The 25,176-nt window shown below is 46.5% G+C and overlaps 1 protein-coding gene across 1 annotated transcript; it reads left to right on the top strand.

Annotated features, from left to right (window-relative positions):
- The first annotated feature begins 1,071 nt into the window (after positions 1 to 1,071).
- WEE2 (WEE2 oocyte meiosis inhibiting kinase) lies at positions 1,072 to 21,147 on the top strand. The gene is made up of 16 exons (XM_086467842.1): positions 1,072 to 1,398; positions 4,550 to 4,746; positions 5,624 to 5,672; positions 8,223 to 8,395; positions 9,026 to 9,147; positions 10,408 to 10,554; positions 11,351 to 11,452; positions 11,785 to 11,870; positions 12,765 to 12,935; positions 13,023 to 13,165; positions 15,849 to 15,885; positions 17,447 to 17,507; positions 18,465 to 18,605; positions 19,290 to 19,377; positions 19,596 to 19,684; positions 20,978 to 21,147. The coding sequence occupies exons 1-16, from the start codon at positions 1,072 to 1,074 to the stop codon at positions 21,019 to 21,021; spliced, it is 1,977 nt and encodes a 658-aa protein (XP_086323968.1). The 3' UTR covers positions 21,022 to 21,147.
- Positions 21,148 to 25,176: the final 4,029 nt, after the last annotated feature.

Here is a 25,176-nt window from a genome sequence, read left to right as displayed (position 1 = left end):
CCCACACCAAGACCTGTGTATGGTCCCTAACTCCCTCCTGAACCCTAGCACGTTATAAATTAGGCTACCAGCCTTCCCATGCAGGCTGCAACACTTGTCCAAACTAACATGCATCTAATTGTAGGGAGTGAAATTCAGACTTAAAAGAAGGAAGCACGGGGCCCCGTCACCACGAGACTGATCGCTTATACAAGTAAAGCCCACCAAGACTGTATCTCTGGTGGGGTTAACATGGAGCAGACTGGCTGTCAGCGAACATCACCTCCCCGTAGGCCCTGGGAAGCTGGAGGAGGGAAGAGCGTGCAGAAGCAAGGAGATGACTCAGAGGGAGCCCTGGCTCCCTGCAGAGTTGGTTGCAGGCACAGCAAGTCCACATCCACAGCAAAACCCCTCAGCCACCAGCTTTCCTAGGCACAGGCACCTGTGCACACGTGCTGTCGAGCTCCAGATGTTTCCCATTTGCAATGGCCCAGGTGTGGGGGGTGGTTATAAATGTGCCAGGGCAGGGGAAGGGTTGCCTGGGGGTTATTGAGTAACTGCTTGGGGCACCCTCTGCTTTTACAGCTGTAGGTAGTGTGGGTTCTTTTTTTTTTCTGTGGTTGAGAAATTTCAGGTAGAAAAGGATGAGGGGAGAGCTGGCATGTGTTTTTTAGGATGCGATTGTTTTATTTCTGTGTGTGATGGGAGTGGTGTATGAAATACTAGTGGGTGGAGAAGTTGTGTTGGAGGCTTACTGAGAAAGGCAGTGACTTCTGAGTTGTATCTGGCTTGCACCAACAAGGTGAAAAGCAGAATCTGTTGTTTTTACATGAACAGTAACTGAATAGATTTGTATTTGCTAATTCTGGGGTACTCTTCCTTAACCAATGCCATCAAATAACATTTATGAGTGATCAGGGTTTCTGTGTATGTGGGATCGGGGTGGGGGAGTGCATGCAGTAAGTAGAACTAGTGCCTTTGATAAGGCAAGGAAGAGGATGGTTAATCTGCCTGTGTAAGCAACACTATCTTCCTCTCCCTCTACAAAAGCAGGCCAGCATCAGCCATACCTGTTCTGTTTCATATGGTGAGATGGATGACTGGGACACCAGTGATGAATTCATTCAGCGACTGGATTTTTCCAGTTGTGGTGAAGAGAGTGAAGACAGAAGTGTAAATGAGGAGGATGCCCTGAGCTCAAGCCCCCCCCGGAGCTATGAGTTCCGCAAGTGGCAAAGGAGCAGTCCTCTGTCAGCAACCCCTCAGAGAAAGCTTAGTGAGGTTTTTCAGAGCAGGACAAAGGCCTGGGTGAGTCCCACTGTGAAGCCTTCACCATCCGTGAGCCACAGTAATGCTGAGACACCACTGCACATCACCTGGAAAAAGCTGCAGCTGTGTGACACCCCCCACACTCCCAAGGTAATGGTGTGTATCAGCCCTGTGTCTGAGCAGGAAGGGTCTGCGGCGTCGCTGGGGCATCACTGCATGGGTGGTGAGGGGTTCTGTTGCTAGCCCTGTGCAAAGCATGGTTTTTTCAATGTTACTGTTGTTAAGCCTCCTACTCTTCCTTTAGAAAGCTGGACCACGAGCTCCTTAGCTATGGAAGGGTTATTTTGTGGGTGTGAATAGAAAACCTGTGTGTGGGAGCAAGTGTCTTGACTCTTTCCAAGCTGTTGTTAAAACCAGTGAGTTGGCATTGGGTCAGTCCGACTTAAAAAAAAAAAAAAGGAAGAAACAAACCACCATGTGCCTTGGCTGCCCATGTGCCCCTTATGCTCTGCTTAGGGGTGTGGACATCTGTAGTGTCTCCGTAGGACACGTGCACTGTGCTCCCAGAGGGATAAATACATCTCTTTTTGAGGAGCTACTCATTCCAGGGGGAGCTTAGAGACAGGCAACTCCCCTGACTGCTCTGTACAGCATATTTTTGGATGCAAATGGGTTTTCTCTTGAAAGAAGCTGGAAATCAGCATTGTGGCTGGGGTATGCTTTGTCTGGCAAGTCTGGATCACCTCCAGCCAGCTTGTCCAGTGACGCTGATTCTCTCTGTGTGAAACTGATCTGCTCAGTGGATTTGGGGAAAGCAGGACTTCTTCTCAAGGTAGCAAATCCCCTGTGGAAGGGTTAACAAATCAATGTGTGCTTGTAGAGGAAGGTTAGCCTGTCTTCCTCTATGTCACTGTCCTAAAATGTAGCTTATTTATTGAGCTAGTTTCTTGGGAGAATGATCCCAGCCCCTATTTTCTGTGAAATTTCTTGTACAGAATATAATACCACCACTGCTTTGTGTCTTCTGTAAGCACAAGTGGAGACCTTGTGCCAGCTTCTCTGCTCCTAGACAACTCCTGTTGTCTGGCTTCTTGCATTCAAGACTGGCAATGAAATGTAGTTCTTTCAGTCCCCTCTCATGTTCCTGCTCTACTGATATACTGGTTGCTCCTTTGCTTAAGTGGTACGCAGATCAGTCCTTTCAGTACTTCTGAGCTAGGATTTGAGTTCTGTCCCCCTCCAGAAATCTGATCATGTGGAGAGAAGGATGAACCTATGGCCATATATGACCAACTCTGTGGCCGTATTTACTGAGGAATGGCCTGCTGCTCTCTAGGGGAAAGCGGCTCTAAATGGCATCGTTCCAAGAATTTCCTGCAATGACTCTCTATAAGAAATCTCCCTGAATTTCATCTGAAAATAGGAGAGAGGTCTAGAATCTTTTCCACACCAGATGGGCTACTGGTAGTGCAGGGTGCTTTCAGTGTATGCTCTTGTGTAGGTAACGCGTTGGCTGAATGCTTCAAGACATGCTGCCTGTGGTTTGTCACCTTGTAGCCCATGAGCAGCAACTGTATTAAATCAACAATTTCTTCTCCTTTGCTGTCTTCTGGGAGAAAGGTCCTGGTTTCCAAGCATGCTGCAAAAGGTGGTCTCTAAAGGGCCTAAATCTGCTTATAAATGAGGCTGGGAGCATTGATCTTGGAACATTTGAAGGCAAGAGAGCAGAGCCACACCTAACTGCAGACAGATGAGCACTGGAGCCCCAGCTAGGATGCATGGCAGAGGGGGCAGATGATTGTATTTTGTAGACTTACTCAATCCAGGAACAGATTGCTAGAGCTAGTTACGGTAACTGCCTTACACTGTATGGTAGCAGCTACTCTCAGATGATGTTACAGGAGACAAGTCTGCTTGATTACAAGACAGAGCCCTAGTAGAGCAGATGGGAGTTGCATACATACAACAGCAGGCTGCAATGGTATTTTAGATCCTTTCTTGACTTGTGGCTAGATTAGAACATACCCACTATTCTAAAGAGCTTCTAGGCTGTTGGGCAAATTGGGCTTGGACATATAGTGCTTTTAATACATCCATGTGCAGAACTTTTCCATCCAAGAGCAAGGACATGCAGAATAGAGCTTGAGAAAGCAATCAACAAGCACTTTCAGGGTCACAGTAAACCAGTAGCTGAACTTCCAAGTACGGTATAGAAACAGAGTTATGTCCCTGAAGTAGCTATATCTGTGAGTGCAGCTTCAGTGAGGTGGATGCAGGGTACTGCAGGCAGCTCTAGACTTTATTTTTATTTTCAAAGCCTTTCAGTGAGAGAAGGGAGGAAGTCCAGATAAGATCCTGGAGCCACATCTCCACTCTCAAGAGAGACCAGTTGACCAAAGAGATACAAAGTATCTTGATCTTCATGACAGGGAGAGTTCTGGGTTCTTGAAGAGCTTTTAACTAGAAGAAAGAGGTATGGTAAAAACCCCTTTAGACCATACACCACTCTCTTCAAGCTGAAACAAGTCAAAACCAAATGTGTTTCAAAAAGCTGATGGTTACTGAAGGGGTCACATCACAGAAAGTGTGCGGACTTCTACGTTTTCAGATCAACTCTGGGTGCTTCTCTGAAGTTACGCTTTACTCAGCCAAAGGTTTTGGATGAGTAGGTGAAACCCAATGGCCTGTCTTCTGTGGGAAGCTGAACTATAGGAGATCCAGAGATTCCTTCTGAACTTAAATTTCTGAAACTGTTTTCTTTTCTTGAGGAGACCTGTTTTCTAGCCACTTTGCCAGTGGCCATGGAAAAAATATTTCTACCAACTTCCCCTATACTAATGCTGTGTATTGCTGGGGAACAGAAAGGAAACTTGGGTGAGGTTCTGTCTTCTCTCCTGACAAACCTGTCCTCACCAAACTGATGCAGCAGTCCCTGCTTGACAGAATTGGGTCTCCCACATTAATACAACAGATGACACAATTTCTGTGTCTCTGTAGGTAGGAAAGATGAGCAGCTGTCTCCTCCTGAGGACTATGCTTGCCAAAATGGTTCTGCAGGACTCACCCAAGTGAGCAGGGAGCAGAGTCTGAAAGGGCTTAGCAAAGAACGTAATACTTTGTGGAAGGAGAAGAAAACTGCCAGGCCTAAATTAGGGATGCAGGGTTTTAATGGTTCAGTTATCCTGAGGAAGGGAGCGGAGCTTTTGATTTGCAGGAGAACAGATATTTTACTCTGACATAGCAGCAACAAAAACATTTTGCTGGCTTATCTGCCACTAATTTTTTTTTTTTCTCAATACAGAGCCTGTTATCGAAGACAGCTTTTCCTTCATCTGGGGCAAAAAACCCATCCAAAGGCTTCCGACATCTGAGATTTACTCCCAGTACTGACTCTGACTCTACCCAAGCTTCTCTTGTCAACATTAATCCCTTTACACCAGAGTCATATCGACAGATGCTCTTTCTTCCTAATGGCAAGCGGAAGACCAGAGGAGACTTGTAAGTGAACTCCTTTTAAATAACAGGCTGCAAGGAGACTGTTTGAAGGAGATAAGTAATGATGGAGAGGTTTAGTACCTGGACTTGTTTGCTAACAATGACTCATTCACTTCTGTAGTGTTCATTGGTGCAGAGCAAACATTAGCAGACATATGAAGGCAATAGAAATATAAATAAAATCAATAATTTCCTTTGTTTGGAAATGTAAGCAGCGGATCAACAGCTAAGCTCAATGCTATGGCTGTAGGAGAAAATTGTATCTCTTTCTTTCTCAACCATGGGTAGAGTGGAGCTTGATTCAGTTATGCACATACCCACATCTCGGAAGAAACGACGTGCATGTTATACAGCTTTTAAGATGGGTGCAGGCTACTGCTGACCTGCAAAAGTTCTGGATCTGGTCTGGGTTAACCAAGACACAAGCTTAGTCAAATACCTGTGCACTACAATGACATTCAGCTTCTTTCATAGCCCCAACTGTAACATGCTCAGCTGGGTATCCCCCTTCAAAGTACAGTGGGGCAGTCCTCTCCCCTTCACTGGGAGCTTGTTGTGCAAGGTCGTGTCCTATGTAGCTTCACCAGTAGTAAGGTGGCCAGGAGAACGACGCTCCTGAACGATGCTAATCTGTCCTGTGGGCACTACTGAATTGGTGCGTGGAGGCTTTCTAAGTGGAAACAAAGACTTCCTAGCTTGGGACTACAGCCTTTAAGGCCTCAACTAGAAACTTGTGTATTAACCCTCTACAAAATATGTCTTTAATTAAACAGCGAAGCAAGGTTTGGAGATTCTTTTGAAAAAATATTTTCATTTCAAATCTCAGTTGGATTGCTGCACTGAAATGATACATCCAGGTTTTCCTAAACTTCTCTTACAGGAGTGATCCTGATCCAAGAAGCCAGATAAACCAGGAGCTGCCTACAAAGGTGAGGGCCTGTGTATTTCCCCCCACAGAGAGGATAAGATGCTTGTAAAGGTTTGGTGTTTGGTGAAATTTATTCTGCTATCAGACTATAAATCATAGCATCATAACAGAGGATGAACACCTATAACAGAATAGTTCCAAGCAGAATGTTTTATGTTAACATTTGCTTGAGACAAAAACCTCTGAAATTATTCCTGTCTCTAAAGGGGACTTGTACCAAAGCAGATCTGAAACTTGGACAAATAATCCTAAAACTCATTGATTTTGGTCAGGAGGTCTCTCTAGGAAGTATAATGTAAGTTTGGCTTCTCAGGGGAACTGTATTATTGAGCTAGTGTGAATAGTGACTGTACCTTTGTGGTTCGAAAAAGCGAGTGTATTGCTGTTCCTGTGAATCAGTGTACTGAGCATCTTTGGATGTGAATGGAACGTGGCTTCTTTATTGAAAATAATATATGGACCTGCACTGTGAAAGCACAAAGACTGAGCTGAATGGCTCTGATGTGGATAAGTGCTGAGCGCAGAGTTTCAGCTGCAGTACTCATAATGGCAAACTTATGAAGCACGGCAGCAAATTCTGTGCTCTCCTTCAGCAGGAGAATGCCCAGCTGGGGGGTGTCTGTGTGCCCTTGGGGTCCAAGGGAAGCCCCCACCACAGCTTACAGAGCTACAGGGCAAGCAAACACTGTCTCACACCACAAAACTGTGTTCTCTTGCTGTTGCCAATGTCTGTGCTTTGCTGGCAAACCTCAGTGGTGGGGTGTTGGCCTGGCTGCGTGCGGCAGGGTGTGAGGTCTCAGGCACTCCCAGTTGTGCTGGCAGAGATGGGCAGCTGGTGTGGGAACCTTCTGCAGTGTCCTGCAATCTTCTTCCTTCCCAGTTTCATCTGGGCAGAAGCTACTCATCCAGCTGGCTTCTGGAAAGCAAGCCAAGCCTGAATTAAATATCTGCATTCGGATGAGGTAGAAAACTCCAATTTTCCTGAGCAGCATCTTGAAGGAATTTTCTTGTGTCGTGCAAGTAGATAGAATTGTTCATTGTAACTGTGAAATAATCAGGCTTACTGGAAGGATAATGGTACCCTCTAGCCGAGGAGACTGGTATTGCAGAAAAACTGGTGATGGCAAAACTACAGCTGCAGAGTAAATCTGCTACCAGGTAACATCCATGACTACCACAACTATTGTTTTCCTCAGAAGAAAGCCTCAAAAAACTTGTGGCTTACTGAAATATTATTCTGCTCGAGTGCTGATTAGATTGAGCATGTAATAGAGATAAAATTGTGTACTAGGGAGGTATCTTTATTCCCTGAGCTTTTTAACATACTGTAAAATACAGCTGCCTTTATGACATACAACCTGTTGTGAAGGGCTGCTGCTTCATATTGGCCACATCTTACGGGCTGTGAGGACCAACTCTTTACCCCTACCCTTTAAGGTCCTATGCCCTACATTGCAGCAATCACAGCAGTGGTTTCTGTGGAAACCACTGTGCAACACGAGCCACGGTCCCTGTAAGGGACGCAGGAGGATGAAGAAAAATCACTTATTCCACTCTCTTGTTGTTCACGTCATGCTCCACTGCTTATCTCTTCTTTGCTTACCTCCCCTGCCAGTAGACATCACTCTACAAGCAGTGCCAGCAGCTCCTGTTTCCCTAGTGACTATAACTGTAGCAATAATGATGTTCCAGCTGTTCTGCAGGCTTTCAGCCCTTTGAAAAAGTGGCTCCCAGTGAGAAATCACTGAGAAAACAAACCGATACACTGAGACCTGCTAATCTGCCATTAGGCAACAGCTGGTGCTTCAAACCTGATGAGAGCCTGAACTGATGCAGAATGTTCTTGCTGCAGGCAACCTTAGCTGCCAGATCTTGCATAGCTGGGGCCATGTTAAACCAACACACCAAGCTTCTCTCCTGAGCTCAAAATAGGCAATAGTTCTTATTTAAATAAAAGTTCAGTACATGAGTCTGGGTAATTCAGAGGCACTGGACTTCTACCTACCAAGGCTGGCAATGGGTCTTCTTGAGTCTGCAGTAGCTGGGCAAAAGCCAAGTATTTTGTTGTTGCCTGCTGTTCACCCCTGACTGACTCCATCAGCCATGGGTCTAGGAACTGGGCAGGGCTGCTCAGGCAAGAGATGTGATGGTAGTAGCCCAGGGAGGCTTAGGCACGCACAGCCAACTAGACTACAGTTCTCCTTAACTGCAATTTCTATCTCTACGACTAGCAAGTAATGATTTTAAAAAAGAAAAACAAAACAACAAAACCTAACACAAAAATAAATGCACAAAAAAACCCCTCGGCCAAAGCAGGCCAAGATGGCCTTTTTTAGGTGGTCAGAAAAAACCCCACAACATGTCTAAGTGAAAGGTAGTGTTTCAAGAACTGGCAGTGCACCTGCAGGCAGGCCTGGATGAACAACCAGAATGGGAGAGGGAGAAACACAGGTGCTCTGTGAGAGCAAGTGCTACAGAGCTCTTAAAAAAAAAAAAAATGGTTGTTATTATCTAAGTCTTTCTTGTCTTTGCTGTTTTTGTGACCTTGTAGAGATACCCTCTGAAAGAGAGCAATATGGTTTCCCGCTACAAGAAGGAGTTCCTGGAACTAGAAACAATTGGTGTGGGGGAATTTGGCTCTGTCTACAAGTGCATCAAACGCCTTGATGGATGTGTTTATGCCATCAAACGCTCCAAAAGGCCTCTGGCAGGATCCTCGGATGAGTGAGTGTGCTAGCTAGAAACTGCCAGTTGAAATGGTGGGCATGTTCTTGGGAGGTGTGATGGGGAAGGAGGGAATGTGGCTCGAAAGGTGTCTGAGGGGTGGCATGAGCAACCACTGGCTGCTGTTGCACTCCCAAGTAACAGTTGGGAGAGTGGGGGAAGCTGTCACTTCAGGACTATTGGATATAAATGTGTGAGAAAGGGAAGAAGCCACATGCATTGCCAAGTGAGATGGCAGCTTACCTGAACTCCTTGGGTCCACGCAGCCAGTCTCTTTAAAATAATAACTGTGAAATAGTTCATTTGTGGTACGTATGTCCAGCACTGCTCACATCTGTATTGACCACTAGTGTTGTCCTGCATGCTAAAGCGAGGTCTTTGAAGCTGACTTTCCCTTTTTGACAAAAGACTTGCTCAGTGATTATTTTTTTTTGACAGCTGCTCAGCACATTTGAGCAAAGGCAGGTTTTGCCTCAGCAGCTGTGAGAGCCAATCCATCTGCCAAAACCCAAGAGAGAATCCTACATACCTCTGCATTCCCCCTCTCAAGCCACGCTGTAAAACAGGGCTCCTCTCAGGGTCCCAGGCACGACCCTGTCACCACTGCTTTTTCCATTTGTGCTTCTCTAGGCAGCTGGCACTGCGTGAGGTTTATGCTCACGCTGTCCTTGGACACCATCCCCATGTTGTGCGCTACTACTCGGCGTGGGCAGAGGACGATCACATGATTATCCAAAACGAACACTGCAATGGTAAGAGCTGTGACACTGTTAAGGGCTGAGATCTCAGGATGGGTGCAGTCACCTTCTTTTGTACTTAAATGTGACATTTTGGCTAATAACAAAGTAAACTGCACTGGGGCTGCCACTCCATGGAGAATCCAGTAAGGGCTCATAATATTTAGACAAAGCTCTGAATGGTGCCAACGTCTTACAAATAGTGAATACTCTCAAATTTGTGGGATTTTTAAAACTGCTCCTCTGCATTGGCTGGCCTGGAAAGTATCCCCCATGCCGGTGCTTAGAGCTGTGTCTGGGACTGCCCAGGTAGAACCTGATATAAGTGACTCGAGCAGCTAGCTTAAACACCATGTCTCTTGGAAACAAACACTTCTTAATGAAGAAGAGTAATGATTTGAACAGTGGCTACCTGGTTGAGATGAAGGCACCTTGCATCTTGGCTAGAAAAACGGACTCAACAGCTGCAGAGGAACAGAGCTAAGTAGTGAGGTAAACTGTAAAAGGGGTGGTGCGGGCAGGGTGGTACACTCTTACTTGAGTTTGCCCTTGGCTGTACCACTGTTTGGGAGATGTTGGAAAAGACACCTCTTGTTATCAGAGGAGCTGAAAGTAAATATGTAGGTCTCGTCTTTCAACTGCTCCTGTAGTCTTTGGTGATACGTGTTTGGAGTAATGACCTCAAATCTGGTGGAGGTAACCACGGAATGTGGTGATCAACATTGATTCATTTCTTGCGTTCTCATGGGTGAACATCTGAGACTAAAGGAGAAGTGGTGAAAAAGCAGGCGCATGGGGAGAGAGGCCATGATACTTGCTAGTCCTGAAATAGCCAGAAAGCCTTAATGGGGACCCACAAAACTGTTTGTGCCAAATGTTACATTCTTCAACCAGAAATCTGCTAGAGGGAGCTTTATTTCCTTGCTATACTGTTCATACACCTGCTTTCTGCCTGTATGCATGGCAGAAGTAATTAAATTTCCACTGTTCCCTTGCAGTAGCAGCATCACTACCAGGTCAGCCCTCCTGGTGCTGTAGGTAGAACTGCAGTTGCTCAGTCCTTGGCAAGCAGGAGACTGGATGCTCTGAGGCAATGGAAAGGCTGAAGCCAAATGGTGATAGCCAAGTTGGATCACTAGAGCATATATAGTTGGTCTGGTGGGGGTTTGTCACCAGCAAGCCTGCAAGTGCTCTGGGCAATAGTTTCTACTAAGCTATTTCAAACACGCTATTCCATGAAATTTGTCAGGTCTCAGACTGACTGTTTTCATCTAGGTGGGAGTCTCCAAGACGTGCTGCTGGAAAATGCAAAGCTTGGCCAGTACTTCCTAGAAGCAGAGCTGAAAGAAATATTGTTACAAGTCTCCATGGGGCTAAAATATATTCACAACTCTGGCCTTGTGCACCTGGATATCAAACCTAGTAAGTACAGTGCTTGCCTCCTTTGTGGAGGGTCCTTCAAGTGACCCTCCAGGGGTAGGACCTGTAATAGGTCCTTCTGACTGGACCTATTACAGTGCTTCAAATGAAAGAGGGTCTTGCTCTAAAAGGTGAATGTCTTGTGGGTCCGGGTTTTTTCAATCTTGTCATTACTGCTGCTTTAAAATTGACCCTTCTCTGATAGTTGGCAGCATTTTGCTCCTGTCTCGTAATCTTCATTATCCTGGCTCATGGGAATCACTTTCATACAGGTGGAGCAAGTAGGGCTGCTAATGAAAACAGGGACTTCCTTATTTGCTGCTGTCTTGCTGCACAACACTTGACCTTTGTATGTGAGAGCTGGAGTGAGAAGTTAATATTTATTGTACCTACCCTGAGGGATTAAGTTCCTGCAAAAAATAGGAACAAGCTTTCCTCTCTGCAGCTGAGGATGGGCACCTCCAGGGCAAGACTCTCCCCCACGGTCACATAGTTACGTCCTTACAGCAGAGCTCCTTTTTCCTGCTGAAGCCACGCTTCTAGCTTTGGGAGCAGAGGGAGGGGCAGAAAAGTTGATTGCACTAGAATATTTCATGCACAAGATACAACTGTCTTCTGTAAGCTGTATTGCTGATTACATGAGCTTGGCAGAAAGCAGACTAATGGGTGGGAAGCATGTGCATAGTTTCTCTGGCTGCAAATCTTAGCTAGCCTGACAGGTGGGATTTTTACAAAGTTGTCAGGCTGCTGCAGTCTGGCTACTGATATCACACTATTGCTGAACTTCACTGTCTTGCAGGTAATATCTTCATATGTCACCAGCTGGCAGTTGCGAGCCCTGCTGGGCAGGACGACAGTGACAGTGAAGATGAATTTTCTTCTGGCGTGGTGTATAAGATTGGTAGGCTTTCGCCCACCTTAAAACTGGCTTAAGATTAGGGCTGCTCATCACTGCTTGATACTGCTCTGTTCTGCTGGCTAATGAGACTTGCATACAAAACTGATAGCAGAGGCCTGAATGCCTCTGCTACTTACCAGAATTAATTCCTTTAAGGAGACATGTCCTAGGAAGCTCTTGTGCTTGTTTCCAAGCCTGGATTCCCGAGTAGGAGGCGGCTTGCTCTCTCACTCAGTATTTCCTGATTTGCTCTGTTGGTGTCTGAAATGCAGGCTTTTATTGATGGAGGAGATTTACATCAGTTTGCTCCCTTAGTTGTTTGATCTTTGTTGCAGGTGACCTTGGCCATGTGACATCAATAACAAACCCCCAGGTGGAGGAAGGAGACAGACGGTTTTTGGCCAACGAGATTTTGCAAGAGGTACAGCTGCTAGTGGGGAGAACAGGGCAGTGAGCAAGTGGGGGGAGATCAGCTGTAGTGAAATCATTAGTCTGGCATGATCCTTGCCTTATCTCCCCTTTCTTGTGTCTGGTCTGGCTGTGATCAGCAAAATTAACACTTTATTAAGAACAGTATAGGTGTGACTCTTGTAAATATTGAACATACTTCATAAGTAACTTTATCATCAGATTATTACAACTACTCTACCTGCACGGGATGAATGGGACAAAATCTTTATCAGGTTATCATTTACACGCACAACTGAGATTAAACTGCTGGATGTGATTACTGAGGAATATGTGCACCCAGACAAATGCCTTGTATAACGAGCGCTGATCTCAGGTAGTGTGGAAAGGTGGGAGACACAACGCACCTCTTAAACTGACTGCAGTTCTTTCAGTCTGGACAGTGAACAAAAAAGGGAATCAGTATGCAACAACCAGCTTCAATGTGTTCATCAACTTGGGTATTTAAGTGACAGTATCTTTTTGTGCCACGAGTCAATTCAGGAACTATTAGCTCAACGTATCACATGAAGTCTTTAGTTTGAGTTGGGCATGGCTGGCTTACTGCCTTGTGGTGAAGGCTGGAGGCACGCGTTTGTTAGGCTGTCCTCTGGATTTGCCGTGGAGACTCTTAACGTGGGCTGAAAGCCGCTCATGACTGGGTGAAAGCCAATGTCCTAGTAATAACCAATACTACCTGCTACCAGTGTTTTTATCCTAAAGAGGAGAAAACAGCTAACTGGGATGGTGAAGGCAGTGTCATACATACACCTGTCTGGCTGTTTCTCTTTGAGCTCGTGTCCTAACCCACTGTTGTTCAGTACAGCAAGATTTTTCCTTTCTATAACTGTTTATCTTCCCTGCACAGCAATACTGCTATTTGCCGAAGGCAGACATCTTTGCCCTGGCACTCACAGTAGCTCTAGCAGCTGGCGCGGCACCGCTGCCTCACAATGGGGCCATGTGGCACCACATCCGCAAAGGCAACATCCCATCGATCCCCCAGAAGCTTCCTCATTGCTTTCTTGAACTCCTCAAGGTGAGGAAGTAGTCTTGACAGGATGGAGGGTTTTCCAGTTGGCGTGTGACAGAGGGAGTGTAAACCCTGAACTCCTTTGCCTTCTAGCTTATGATCCATCCTGACCCAGCGGAAAGGCCTTCTGCCACAGCTCTTACTAAACATCCAGTTCTCTGTCCCTCACGTGGAAAAGCCATGCAGCTCCAGAAGCAGCTAAATGTGGAGAAGTGCAAGACTGCCATGCTGGAAAGGTAGGGCTGGCTTGGGCATGAAGGGGAGAAGACGTGGTCGCAACAAGTGTTGGTCACTGGGCTTAAATGTAGGGCCGTAGTGTTGGGAGACCCAATGTGCAGAAACACCTGGTCAGCTCCTGTACCTGGAGCTGGGAGGGTGATGGGGCTGTAGCAGGGACTTGTGATGCTCAAGCAGCAGTGGTTCACTTCTGGCTTTGAGGAGCTGGCTAAATTAGAGCAGTGAACTCGCATGCTTACTGCAACCACTGGTGATGGAAAATACTGATACAATAGGCAGCCAGCAGGCAGGTGAAGAACTGATACTGCACTGAGATAGTGGTCTAGCACAGATGGAAGAGAAGTATCAGATGGTGGCAGACGTCCTCTTCTCTTTGCTCTCTCTCACTGCTGTTGGCAGTAACATTTTGAGGTGCTGGGATCCCGGAACTGCCCCAGCACCCATCTTGGTGCAATAGTCAGCTGGCAAATTAGGTTTTCCATGTAGACAGGACAGCATGAGCTCTGGGAGAGCAGCAAGCACTAGGGAAAAAAGGCAATGGGAAAGAAGCAGGTGCCTTTATTAGGTGTTCGTGCCGCACGAGATGGCACTGATCTAAGTTTCACCATTCGCGAATATCTGAAACAACAGGAGAAAGACTGAGCTAGGGACTTTTCATGCTGGTGCCAGTGTGTTGCTGACTTAATGAGTAGTTTTCTTTTGGTAAACCTTCAAAGCTGATCTGTTCTTAAGTAGAAACTCTAGAGAAACCTACAGTAATCAAGTCACCTTTGGGATGAAAAGTCACCGCTCTCCAGTGATGCTGGAGTACTGCAGTAAGCTTCTTGTGTGAGATTGTTCAGAGCTTGCTGTTGTAGCTGATTGGGTTTTCTTCCTCTCCTTCCTTCCGTCTTCCCCCCCTGCAGGGAACTTAAAGCAGCCCGACTTGCCCAGACCCTCATGAAGGACCAGCCCTTAGGAAATGCCAAGTTGCAAGAGTCTGAAACCTCTTCTAAGCAGAACAGCAAGCGCCTGGTGGGCGGGAAGAGCTGTCGCTCATTTAGCTTTACTTTGGGTTACTGAACTTCTGTGTTGTCCAAAAAGCTCTGGCTGCTGAATGGCGCTGTGAAAGCAGAGGGTGTGCACAGACCGATGCCCCATATTGGCTCTCCCTGTTGCGGTTTTTGGTTCCCTCCTTAGTTATGATGAGATGTTGGCTGAGGGAAGAATGACTATCTTACAAGCATCAGACCATGGGATTTAAGATTATTGTCCTCACGCTTTTACCTCTTTAATTTCTTGTGTAACTGGTCTTGTTCTAGACTAAGAATAGCTTTGACATAGAAAGGAAAGGATGGCATTTCCTCTACTCACTTCCCTCTTTTAGTTGGGCCCTGTTCTTGATGATGTTTTTGTGGTCTTAACACTCTGGCCACCTGCATACTTTTAGAGAGGAGATAGTGGCTGTACATGGAGCCAGTATCTACAGCTGGGTCCTCCTAGAGGTGAGGAGGTGGGGAACTATGGTAGACAGTCTTAATGACATATCAGGAGATGGGCTGGTTACATAGCAATCCTCGTGGACTTGGGAATGGCATTTCACTGAGGGGGACAAAGAGGAAAAGGAAACACTTTGAGTTAAGGGGCCTTGCTTGTGGAAGTTTAAGGAAAACTTCCCCTCCCTTAACTTTCAGCAACAAGCACAATATCATGTAACTGATGTGGTTAAGTTTTTTGCAGACTGGTCCCTGATGCCTGACTTGATTTATGTTGGTTGGCAAGGACTCCTTGCTTGAAGTGGGGGGAATGGCTGTCCTGTGCTGGCAGGTGGGTCCATGTACCTGTTCCCCTTCCACAATCTTACATGTGGTGCAACTGCCTGCCTGCAAACTGCAGCCTTTCAGCAAAGATGAAGGAAATTTCGATGGGCTTCTTAGGCCTTCTCTGGTTTTTTGGAGTTCCCCATGTGAAGTGTCTGTGTTTTAGTATTTATTAAATCTCACCCCCCTGCTTAATGTAACTTTTGAGTCCTTGTTGGCTGTGTGTCTAGCTCTGGGAGTTGGACACGAACGTTGTACTGTTACGAGGGAGAGTGTGTCAAGTTGGTAACTTTGGTTATTTTCGCGTTTTACTGAAGTTTGCTTTGAAGTGCTGAGTAGCGCTGGCTTTTAAATTGTTAGATCCCACTCATTAAGAAGCGAAAAGTGTAAATAAAGATTTTAATCCTTTTACCTACGACAGAATGACTTTGGGTTTTTTTTTCCTCCCCTCTGGGTCTCCCTCTCCGCCATCCGGGACCTCCCCCTCCCCCGTGGGCCAAAGCCTGGCGGTGGGGGTCAGCGGCCCGCCTCCCCTCCCCGGGCGGGAGCCCCCCCCCCCCCCGCCGGCTTCCGCACGGGTCTGCGGGCCCACCCCCGCCGTGCTCTGCCTCCTGCTGCCCCCCCCCGGGCCGCTTCCCGCCGCCGGCCCCCTCAGACCCGTCGGTGGCGGCGGGAGGGGGTCGCGTTTCCCGCCGGACCCTCTTAGGGCAGGACCCAGCTGTTCCCTTCCGCTTCCGGCCGTTCTGCGAGGGCTGCGGCGGGAGAGGTGTGGAGGGAGGGCGGGAGGGGGAGGTCGGCGGGGAGCGGGCGGTGGGGCCGGGGGTGTTGGCGGCGGGCCGGGGCTCCCTCCGGCGGCGCTTCAGCCCTGCTTTTCTCTCCGCAGGCGCGGCGGCGGCATGTTGCGGAGACCAGCGTGGCAGGTAGGGCCGGGGGACATGAGGATTGAACGGTTCCCCGAGGGAGTTCGGCGCCCCGGGGCGGCCCTTCCCGGGCCCCGGGGTACCCGCAGCGCCGTGGGGGTGGTGCGGGGCGGGGGGAGGTGTCGCTAAAACGCTAAAATCCCTCCCGCCGCGGGGAGGAGCAGCCCCTGCGCCTTCTCAGCCCGCCGCGGGGCTTGTAGTAACTCTCTCGTCACGGAAGCAGGGTCTCGGTGCCGTCCCCGTTTGCGGCGTTATAACGTGCGAGGTACGGGAGGGACCGAGGGTCGCGGGCCCGCGCCCCCGGCGGGGAGGCCGCCCGCCCGCGGAGCGGCGTGGGCAGAGCCCCGGCTCCGCTGCCCGCGGACGGCCTTTCCTGCGTGGGCCGGCTGTGGCTGCTGGTGCCTTATCCCAGCACTGGATGTGCCCCTGGGGAATAAAAAGTCTGAATTCTCCCGTGGACCAGTCAGGTCACGGGTGTTATTTGTCATTTCTCAAAAAAAATCTGTGGCACAACCCATGAAGAAAACAGGGGAGTTCTGTTCGTGCTCATACTCTGAAGAATGCAGATGCTGGACCTCAGTTACTCAGCTACTGAAAAAAAATGATGTATTAAAAGATCTGGCTTACACATGGAACGAGTCTTTAGATGATTTGCATACACATCAAAGAACCATGTAGGCACAGATGCACCAAAGAACTTTCGTTTTGCAAGTTGCATTTCCTCTGGTTTAGCTCCTCTGTTCAACACGGGACTGTCAGTGTTGCCTTCCTTCAGGTTTTGCAACACTTGTTATAAGAGAAAGGTGTGTAGATATGGTGCTTAGGGACATAGTTTAGTGGTGGGCTTGGTACTGTTAGGATAGTGGTTGGACCTGATGATCTTAAAGGTCTTTTCCAACCAAGATGATTTTATGAGCTTTTGTTCCAGTTCTGCGTGTGGGCCTCTTGCAGCAGTGTTCCTGGGCTCTGCGTTTCTCCTTTCTTCTAGGATGTGATATTTGCCAGTGTCAAGTCAGTTCCTTTTCTTTTTCTCGCTTGTGTTTACCTGCAGCACTCAGGTTTTTGTGGCCTTGATTCACTGTTTGCGCAGGACTGAGGGGTCATTAGTGCATCACGCTGCTTACGGCAGTGGATAGGCATACGTTTGGGGCTCACCTTGCTAATCTCTGAACCAAAGCAGAAAGTTGATGAAACGATCAAAACTGTTTGTTCCCAAAAAACTGAAGCCCAACCAACTAAACAATCCCTCTGCTTCAAACCCCTCCCCCTCCTATTACATATTACATAAAAACAGTAGTTACTCTGTGTCCCAAAAATAATTGCTGGAGATGTACCTTCATGCTGTGCTTTTCCTTGGCAGCTTTTTAACCCCAGATACTCTTTGAATTATCCTGTTGCCTTCATTTAGCTGAACAGATTTCTTCCCTCAGTGCCCACATAAGTCTCCAGAGAAGAATGTTACTTGCAAAACCTCTTAAGTGTTCAGAAAACGAGGTCTAAAGGCATGTGAATACTGTTCGTGCTTTGTGTTTTGGAAACTAACATCTGTCTGTTCCTTCAGGTGCTTCGCCAGTTTGTAAGACATGAGTCTGAAACAGTTGGCTCATTGGTACTGGAAAGATGTAAGTAGCTCCTCAGATGAAACTTAGCTGTTACTCTTTGGGGTTTTTAATCTCGGTTTTAGAATGGCTGAAATATGCCAGGAGAGAAACAGGTAGGAAGGGTACCTCCTGAAGGCAGTAACTAAGAAAGTGGTGTTTCAAACCAACAGACTCTTAAGTAGCTTCCTATCTATCTCTGTCAAGTCAAGCAGCCCTTAAGAGGTAGAGAAAAAAGCTGTGATGTGGAGAACAAACTGTCAAAGGCAGGTAGCAGTGGTTTATTGACGCGGTGAATGGGGTACACGGTTGTCGTGTTTTCTAACGCCTGCCTTTAGGTGTCTCACGAGCTTGAGTCTCAGACTCCTGTATGCCTGGGGGTCTTGTTCCGGTGCTGCTGCCCCAGCACGATTTGCTCCAAGTGTACGCTTCAGTCTTTACCATTCAGTTCATGTGCTCAAGGTGCAAGAGTGATGCTTCCCTGACCTCCAGTTGTCCTTGAACAACATAAATTGCGTCCACCTAGTCCTGGTACCTGTGTAAAAAGTAGTGACCCTCTTAATTCAGAGGATGGGGTGTAATAATGCAGCTTTGTTGTTTTAAAGGTACGATTTTAAGGACAAAACAAGGCAATGCGATGTGGTTTTATCATAATGAAAAAAGTAAAAGTCAAGATAAGTAAATGCAAAATAGTCTCAAGTGACATACGGATGTGCCTGTGAGAAAGATGACAAAGGAACAGAAAGAATAAAGAACCTGTAGCTCTCTAAATGAGCTTATTCAGCAGGGATAATGATTGTACAGGCATGGTCAACCAGTTGCAGGGCCTGAATGAGCCAAAAGTCACAGGAGCTTGAAAAACAGCTAGGAGGTGCAGACCGTCACTGTTCTGGCCTTTGACAGAAGCTGCTGCCTTACGACTTGCCGTGATTCGAAGCATCACAACTCACCCGTGTTTGTATTTACTCTCTCACCTTTCAGCCATGAACCGTGTTCAGTTGCTTGGTCGGGTTGGACAGGACCCTATCATGAGGCAAGTGGAGGGCAAAAATCCTGTTACCATCTTTTCTCTTGCAACCAACGAGATGTGGCGAACAGGGGAAAGCGAGGCAAGCCAGGGAGGTGAGTCTGCGACGGGCAACATCCTTCTGCCATGTTCCGAGGCCGTGTTTGCCTGTTCAGTAGCACCACGCTTTGTCTCCAGGCTGCCGTGTGAATCTCTCGGGGTGCAGGGAAGTTTCTTCGAGGTCACTAGGGACGCTGGTGCATTTGTATGTCTCTTACTGATCCCCGGCAGCATGTATTGACTAGAGACCTGCGTGTTGACCTTCCTCTGGAGGAGGGGAAAGAGCATTAAGTTGGCAGTTCTTCACCGTTGGGGTTGCCAGAGGTGTAACAGGTTCCATACTCTTGTTTGTGTTCCAAGAGGAGAAGAAAAACCAAAAAGAATTATATATTTTCTTTTTGATTCTTCCGTCAGTCTGCAGCCACAGATGTCTCTTTTTCTCTAACTTTTGTTCAACGTGGAGTGTGTGTGTGGAGAAAAAAAATTCTAGTATGAGCACTGGCTTCCAGGAAAACTGATCTCTTGTTTGAACTGTGCTTCTGTACGATGTTTTCATTTGGACACAGATAAGTGCAACATCGAGTTCTAGTGTGGAGTGGGAGATTGAGTGCTACTGTGCTTCCATCTCCAAATCACTTTTCATTCATAATTTGAGTACACCGACATGTTGAAACTAATTTCTGAGGCTTGTGTCAAAAAGGGGATTTGGCACCCAGCTTTGTTATTTTTATGTAACTTAGGTGATATCACTCAGAAGACGACATGGCACAGGATCTCCGTCTTCAGGCCGGGTCTCAGGGATGTTACCTATCAGTATGTGAAGAAGGGGTGAGTAACAAATGTGGTTGAGGATTTAATGCCTTAATAATGGATTGATGTAATAATTACGGTGACCCGGCGCTATACAAAGATAAAAGTGCTGTAAAATAAAGTGAGCAGACCTGCCACAAACAACGGTCACAGAAGCCTGTGTATTTGGAAATGGATGTATGGGAGGAAGCAGCAGTACAGTTCTCTGACCAGGACAAAATTCTTCATTTTTTCAGTGCTCGACTCTACGTTGAAGGGAAGATAGATTATGGTGAATATACAGATAAAAACAACGTGAGGCGGCAAGCCACAACAATTATAGCCGGTAAGGAACAACATGCCAAGGCCTACCTTGCCCTTTTAAAATGGCGAGGGGCTGGAGGACCTTTGAAATGGAGCTCGGTTTGTCTTCATCCTCAGCATCCACACTTGGGGACGAATGGGCTGTACCACCAGGTGTCCCGTGGCGCTGCTTGTGGAGACACACAAAATGAGAGCGTATCGTTGCCAACTGTTGGTCGTTTGCTCACGTCCACCAGTTGGTGCAGGAGGTAGATACGGGGTGTTTTAAGAACACTGGTATGTAGTACTGCAGGTCAGGCAGATTCCTTCCCTAAGCAGGGTTTGCTTAGCAGCTCTGTCTCGGTTTGGCAGGGAGTTTTTTCTTCCTGTTTAAGACTGGAGGCTGCACCAACTTTAAGGACCTCTGTTTCTGACAGATGTTTTACGTGGGGATAACTCGATGGAGAACTTAGAAAGACCTCAGTCTGGGAGCCAGTAGTAGTAGTAAGAAGAGTGTGGAATGGATAGGGGGTAGACTTGTCCCTTGGGTAGACACAATGAAGGAGAGAACGGGGGAACTCCACTTTTTCCTGGAGCCTTTACATAGCGTGGGCATCTGACTTCTTTACTGTGGGTAGAGCCACTATCTTGTGGCTTTTGAGGAAGGGCTAAAATTGGGTAGTAGAGCAAACATTTCTATTACACAAGTCTATCTACAAGACTGGGCCAGAGGAGAAGGAAAAAAACCAAAGCCCACCACAATTCTGGATGTTTCTGCTGTGAAACAATAGTGATCAAGTTTTCACATGAGCAGTTCAGCTAGCAGTGCTGTGGGTTACTCTTCATAAATAGCTGGGAGGGAGAAGCAAGTCTCTTATTTTCAATTAGTATTTATTAGTGTTCAATATCCCCGGTCTCAAAATGCTTTAGAAATTACCGAGGCTTGGTGAAATACAAGCTTCCTGTGGTCCCATAGGCTGATGACATGGTAGTGCTTACTGAAAATGACAAAAGAAAAAGGAATAAGCTGCAACTGATAGAGATCATAGTCAAAGAATTAAACCATTATTTTAAAATGTTTCTGGTGTCTTTGACTGTTCAGCAGCTTTTCATCAGGTTTAGCACACTTGTTTCATATATATATATATATATGGCTGCCTTGAATTGTCAGCTTTCTGGGGAGATAGAGCGGACAATGTTTTATTTTATGAACTATTCTGTTCCAAGATACATGTCTTTGCAGCTTATTTTAACACATTGTTTGTCTTTGTGGCTGTGAAGGCTTGCAACAGGGCGAAACAATCCTGACGATTAAATTTTCTTTATTTCTTTTCAGATAATGTGATTTTTCTGAGTGATGGTATGAAAGAAAAGGTGTGAGGTCATTAGCGCTTGGACCCAGGCCATTTCATTCCTTTCGTTTTACAGTGCTTCATAATTTTGTGATCACATATACTGCTGTAGTTTCTTTAAAAAATAAATAAAATGTTTGATACCTCTAGGGTATCTGTGTGTGCTTTGTTTTGTTTTCCTGTGTGCTTTCTGTCTGTTCATCATCGTTTGGATTTCTTTCCTTTTTGTTCACAGAAAAGGTAACCCAGGCAGCTGTACTACTTTGTTGAGCTGATGAATATCTAAATGGAAGTCACCCTTTGCGTCTTCAGCCACTTTCAAACCTTACATCCTCGGCTGCCCTAACAATCTCTCTTCTGTCTTGCGGGGGCTCACAGCCTAATCACCTCTCACTGTGAACATCCCTCCTCTGTTCTATCGCTGTCATTCCCCATTTTTCCTTCACTAAGTCAATTAGACAAGAAGTTTAAAGCGGAGCCGTCGGCCGCAGCTTGGTGCTCAGCTTGGAGTTTTTCCGTCGCGGACCCCACGAAGGCCCTCCGCTGATCATAGCATTTGATCAAACCAGGTGTTGTCTTTCACCAAACCCTATGCTTAGGTCTGCGTTATTACGGCATTTGACATATGATGACTCTATGATGACATCAACGTTCTCACCCCAGTACCTTGTTAGGGTGCTATGCTTACCGTCTGCCATCAGGAGGAGCTGGAGGAATGGCTGTTCCTTTTGAGAGGCCTGCGGTAGTCTGTGAGAAACGTTCCTGGTCCGGGATTCTGCATTAATGTGGGAGTGACGTTTGTTTTGCTTTAACTTTGGCTCATTGTCAGAAAGACCGAGAATCACTAGTATTGTTAGTAAAAAAATTGCACCACTAAAAGGTCATTCATGCTATTATGTGGAGAAGTGGTGAATTTCCCACTAATACAGGGCGATGTGAACAGGGAAAGAAAAACGTCAGAGGTGACAATTTCCTGCCTTCAAAGGATACAGAGCATGCTTATTAATAGCTTTTGCAGCTCTTCCCCCTACAGAATGATGGTCTTGTTTATGCTTCTCTCTACAAGTATTGTCAGTACTACCAAAAACTTCAGTCCTTTCAGTTCAGCATTTATTCCTGGTTGCAGTTCATGCTTTCACTGGTACCCCAGCCCCTGTCCCTGGCACGCTGAGGTGTTGGATGCACTGGAAGTGCTTAGCTGCTTGAATGGGTTGTTATCCACAGGAGATTGTGGTATCTTTTAAACCAGGAAATTTTGACCTTCATTCCCTTAACTACTTCTTGTTCAATCTGAGCCCATTGTACTGCTGGGAGAAGCTGCGACGGTGCACTTCTACGGCAGCCATCCAAATACAGTTTGTGGTTGGTCCACACACATTTTCCCTGTTAGCTGAAAGCTGGGGTTTGCCTGAAGCTTTCTTAGTATGTAGGAGGCCTCAGGTGAACGTGCGAAGCCTCTCTTCGCTCAGTGGTTACCTGCTTTTTTGCACTCTGCTGTGGTGGTGGGGCTCGACAGAGCTTATGACGGTGTCTGCTTTGGAGCTCGGGAACTGGCTTTCTACTCTGACCTCAGAGTAGAAGTGGCAGCGATGATTCCCTTTGCCACTGCGCATGGAGTGGCCACAACTGCCAGAACTCCTCTTAGCGACTGCTGAAGGGCTTGTGCTAATCTCTGCCCCGGCTCAGGTCGGGGACAGCGCTGAGCCAGCACAAGGTGTAGGATTAGGTGCCAATAAGGAAAAATAGTTGGTCAAGAACTTCCGTTTTCCTTGCTTTTCCGGTTGTTCTATTAAAAGTTGCTTGTACACTTTTAAAGCTTGACCTGCTACAAAGACAACACGTGCCTACTTTGAGAACACACTGTTTGAAAAGCAGTGCAGGGTCCTGAGTGTTCATCGCCATTTTGCATTAGGGTAGATTTTCACAAATGGTTCTGCATTATCCATAGGCACAGTTACAGCGGAAATAACCAGTGGCGAAGGTACGTTGTGCGTTCACCTCTTTCATCTGCTTTGCTGCTATGGGGCAAAGTTAATCTGTAATTAACTCAGTAAAAAAGAAAAAACCTCAGTAATTTTGGTTATGAGAAAATCGGGTGTGAAATCAGCATTCCTATAGCATCTGGGTTGTTTTGTTTTTTTTTTTTTAATGGCTAGGTGCCTGTTCCATTAAAGAATGGAAGTGGTATCTACGGAGTTAAATACAGTGATACCCTGTTTGTGCCTAGGCAGTGAGTATTTTTCCACGCTGTCCCTTGGTAAATGGCATTCAGGTTTTGCTTATCGATGTTAACCTCTTGTGTAAACTGGATTAGGCAAACCCCGATTGCTTGCATCCACTGGGACATTTAGAAGTGTTTGACCTTAACAAGGAATTTATTTTATGTATTTACAGAGATAGATTGGAAGAGGCAAAAAATAGAGATGGTGTCTTTTTAAAATGACAGAGCATGAGGAAATGGCCTCAGGTTGCACCAGGGAAGGTTTAGATTGGACATTAGGAAAAATTTCATTACAGAGAGAGTGGTCAAGCATTGGAACAGGCTGTCCAGGGAAGGGGTGGAGTCACCATCCCTGGAGGTGTTCAAAAAACTTGTTGATGTGGCACTTTGGGACATGGTTTAGTGGGCATGGGGGTGTTGGTTTGGCGGTTGGACTTGATGATCTTTGACTGTAGTGCGCCGGTTTGAGGAAGACACCGTGGGCATTGTGCTTGTGTCACACAGCAAAGAACATCTTCAACTTTAATTGAAGCGTGACCTGCATTTGGGAACACGGGCACGATTTCCCCAACCCCCCATAACGCAGCGGGTGATGAGAGAGCTATTTCAGTGAAGTGAGACTTGATGTCTTAGGTTGAAGAATCTTCTCTTGCTCCTGTTTCACGAGTCGTGATTTCTGTGGGCAGAGTAACAGGATGAATAAAGAACGACTGAGGGCATGGACTGGTGCAGGATTACTAGAGCTTTTCACCAGCAGGTACCTGGCTTGGGTTCTAACCTAGCCAAAAGACTTGCATCCCGGTGACCGCACGGTGCCCTGCGTGAAGGGGGTAGGTGTTTGTGCCAGCTCTGCTGTGAAGACCAGCAGTGCCTGTGGGAGCCTGGTAAAAGCCCATGCAGTCAGGCTGTGAATGGCAAAGGCAAGAAAGCCGAAGTAGAGCTTTGAGAAGTACGAGAGGTAGGACTATTCTGGTAAAGGGAGCTTGTGTCTCTGCCGGTCTACCAATTCTGTGGTGTTAGTAGTAGGCTGTCTCCAGTACTGGCGATCCCACTTCTTTCATGAGTATTCATGTCAGAAAAGGAATATAATGCCAGGATTGTGGGAAGAAAACTTTCACTGCTCTCAAGCACACCTTCTATTTTTAACTCTGAAATTTTTGTGGTGGAAGCCTTTTCGACAAGCAGTTGAGCCTGTCTGTATGTACAAACTAAGATTTGGTGGCTGTTTTATCTTGGCAATGGTGAGCTTTTCCACGCAGCGGTGTGATTTAGATCTCATTTACACAAGAGATTTGCTTTGTTAGTGCATTACCAGGTACTGGGTAGTGCAAATAATGTGTTTGCATGACACACAAAGAAATCGACTTTCATGGGATTTCTACAGAGATACCCTCTTGTGGGAAATGTGTGTTAGAGTGTGTGAGATTCCTTTCTTCTGCTTGTTGCTTTATGTCCCAGATAAAAAAAAATCAGCTCATTACTATACTTTGCCATTTCAGAACAATCTCCAGCAACTACTGTGATTAGAAATTGATCGCTTGGTCATTCTTTGTGTTCTTAGTCTTGAAGCTTGTGCCTTGTACTCTTTTAAGAGGTGCTAGGTTTGTTGAAGAAACTTCTCTAACTATGGCCGTTGTCTATGGCTTTCAAGGGGTAAGATTTTTCATTTGTAGCTGGTCAAAACCCAAGCAATTGTTATCCTGTAGGCTCTGTTGCTATTTGTTCTTTTCTTGCTGGCTGACTTTTCAAACTTATTTGAACAGAATGGCTGTAGAAAATGGATGGTTATCTTGATCCTGGTTGTCGCAAGTCAGAAAAATGTCACCTGTAAATATTTAATGAGCCTTTGTGCAACTGACCTGATCAAGAACTCGGTAATGATGCAGTTGCAGGAGTTGTACCTTCTGTAACCTGGATCTGCAAGGAAGCTTTTGCCAGGCTTTCTGTGACTTACTAGGCTTG

Source organism: Leptosomus discolor, chromosome 1, assembly GCF_034619465.1.
Source record: "Leptosomus discolor isolate bLepDis1 chromosome 1, bLepDis1.hap2, whole genome shotgun sequence".
NCBI lineage: Eukaryota > Metazoa > Chordata > Aves > Leptosomiformes > Leptosomidae > Leptosomus > Leptosomus discolor.
The sequence above is the reverse complement of the archived record's forward strand: the minus strand, read 5'-3'. Positions and strand labels throughout refer to the sequence as shown.

Excerpts from the sequence above, each read along its gene's own strand:
- WEE2 (XM_086467842.1), top strand. The coding sequence starts at position 1,072 with ATGGATGACTGGGACACCAGTGATGAATTCATTCAGCGACTGGATTTT. Across the intron at positions 13,166-15,848 it reads AAGACTGCCATGCTGGAAAG|GCGCGGCGGCGGCATGTTGC; the intron begins GTAGGGCTGGCT and ends TTCTCTCCGCAG. Across the intron at positions 15,886-17,446 it reads TGCGGAGACCAGCGTGGCAG|GTGCTTCGCCAGTTTGTAAG; the intron begins GTAGGGCCGGGG and ends CTGTTCCTTCAG.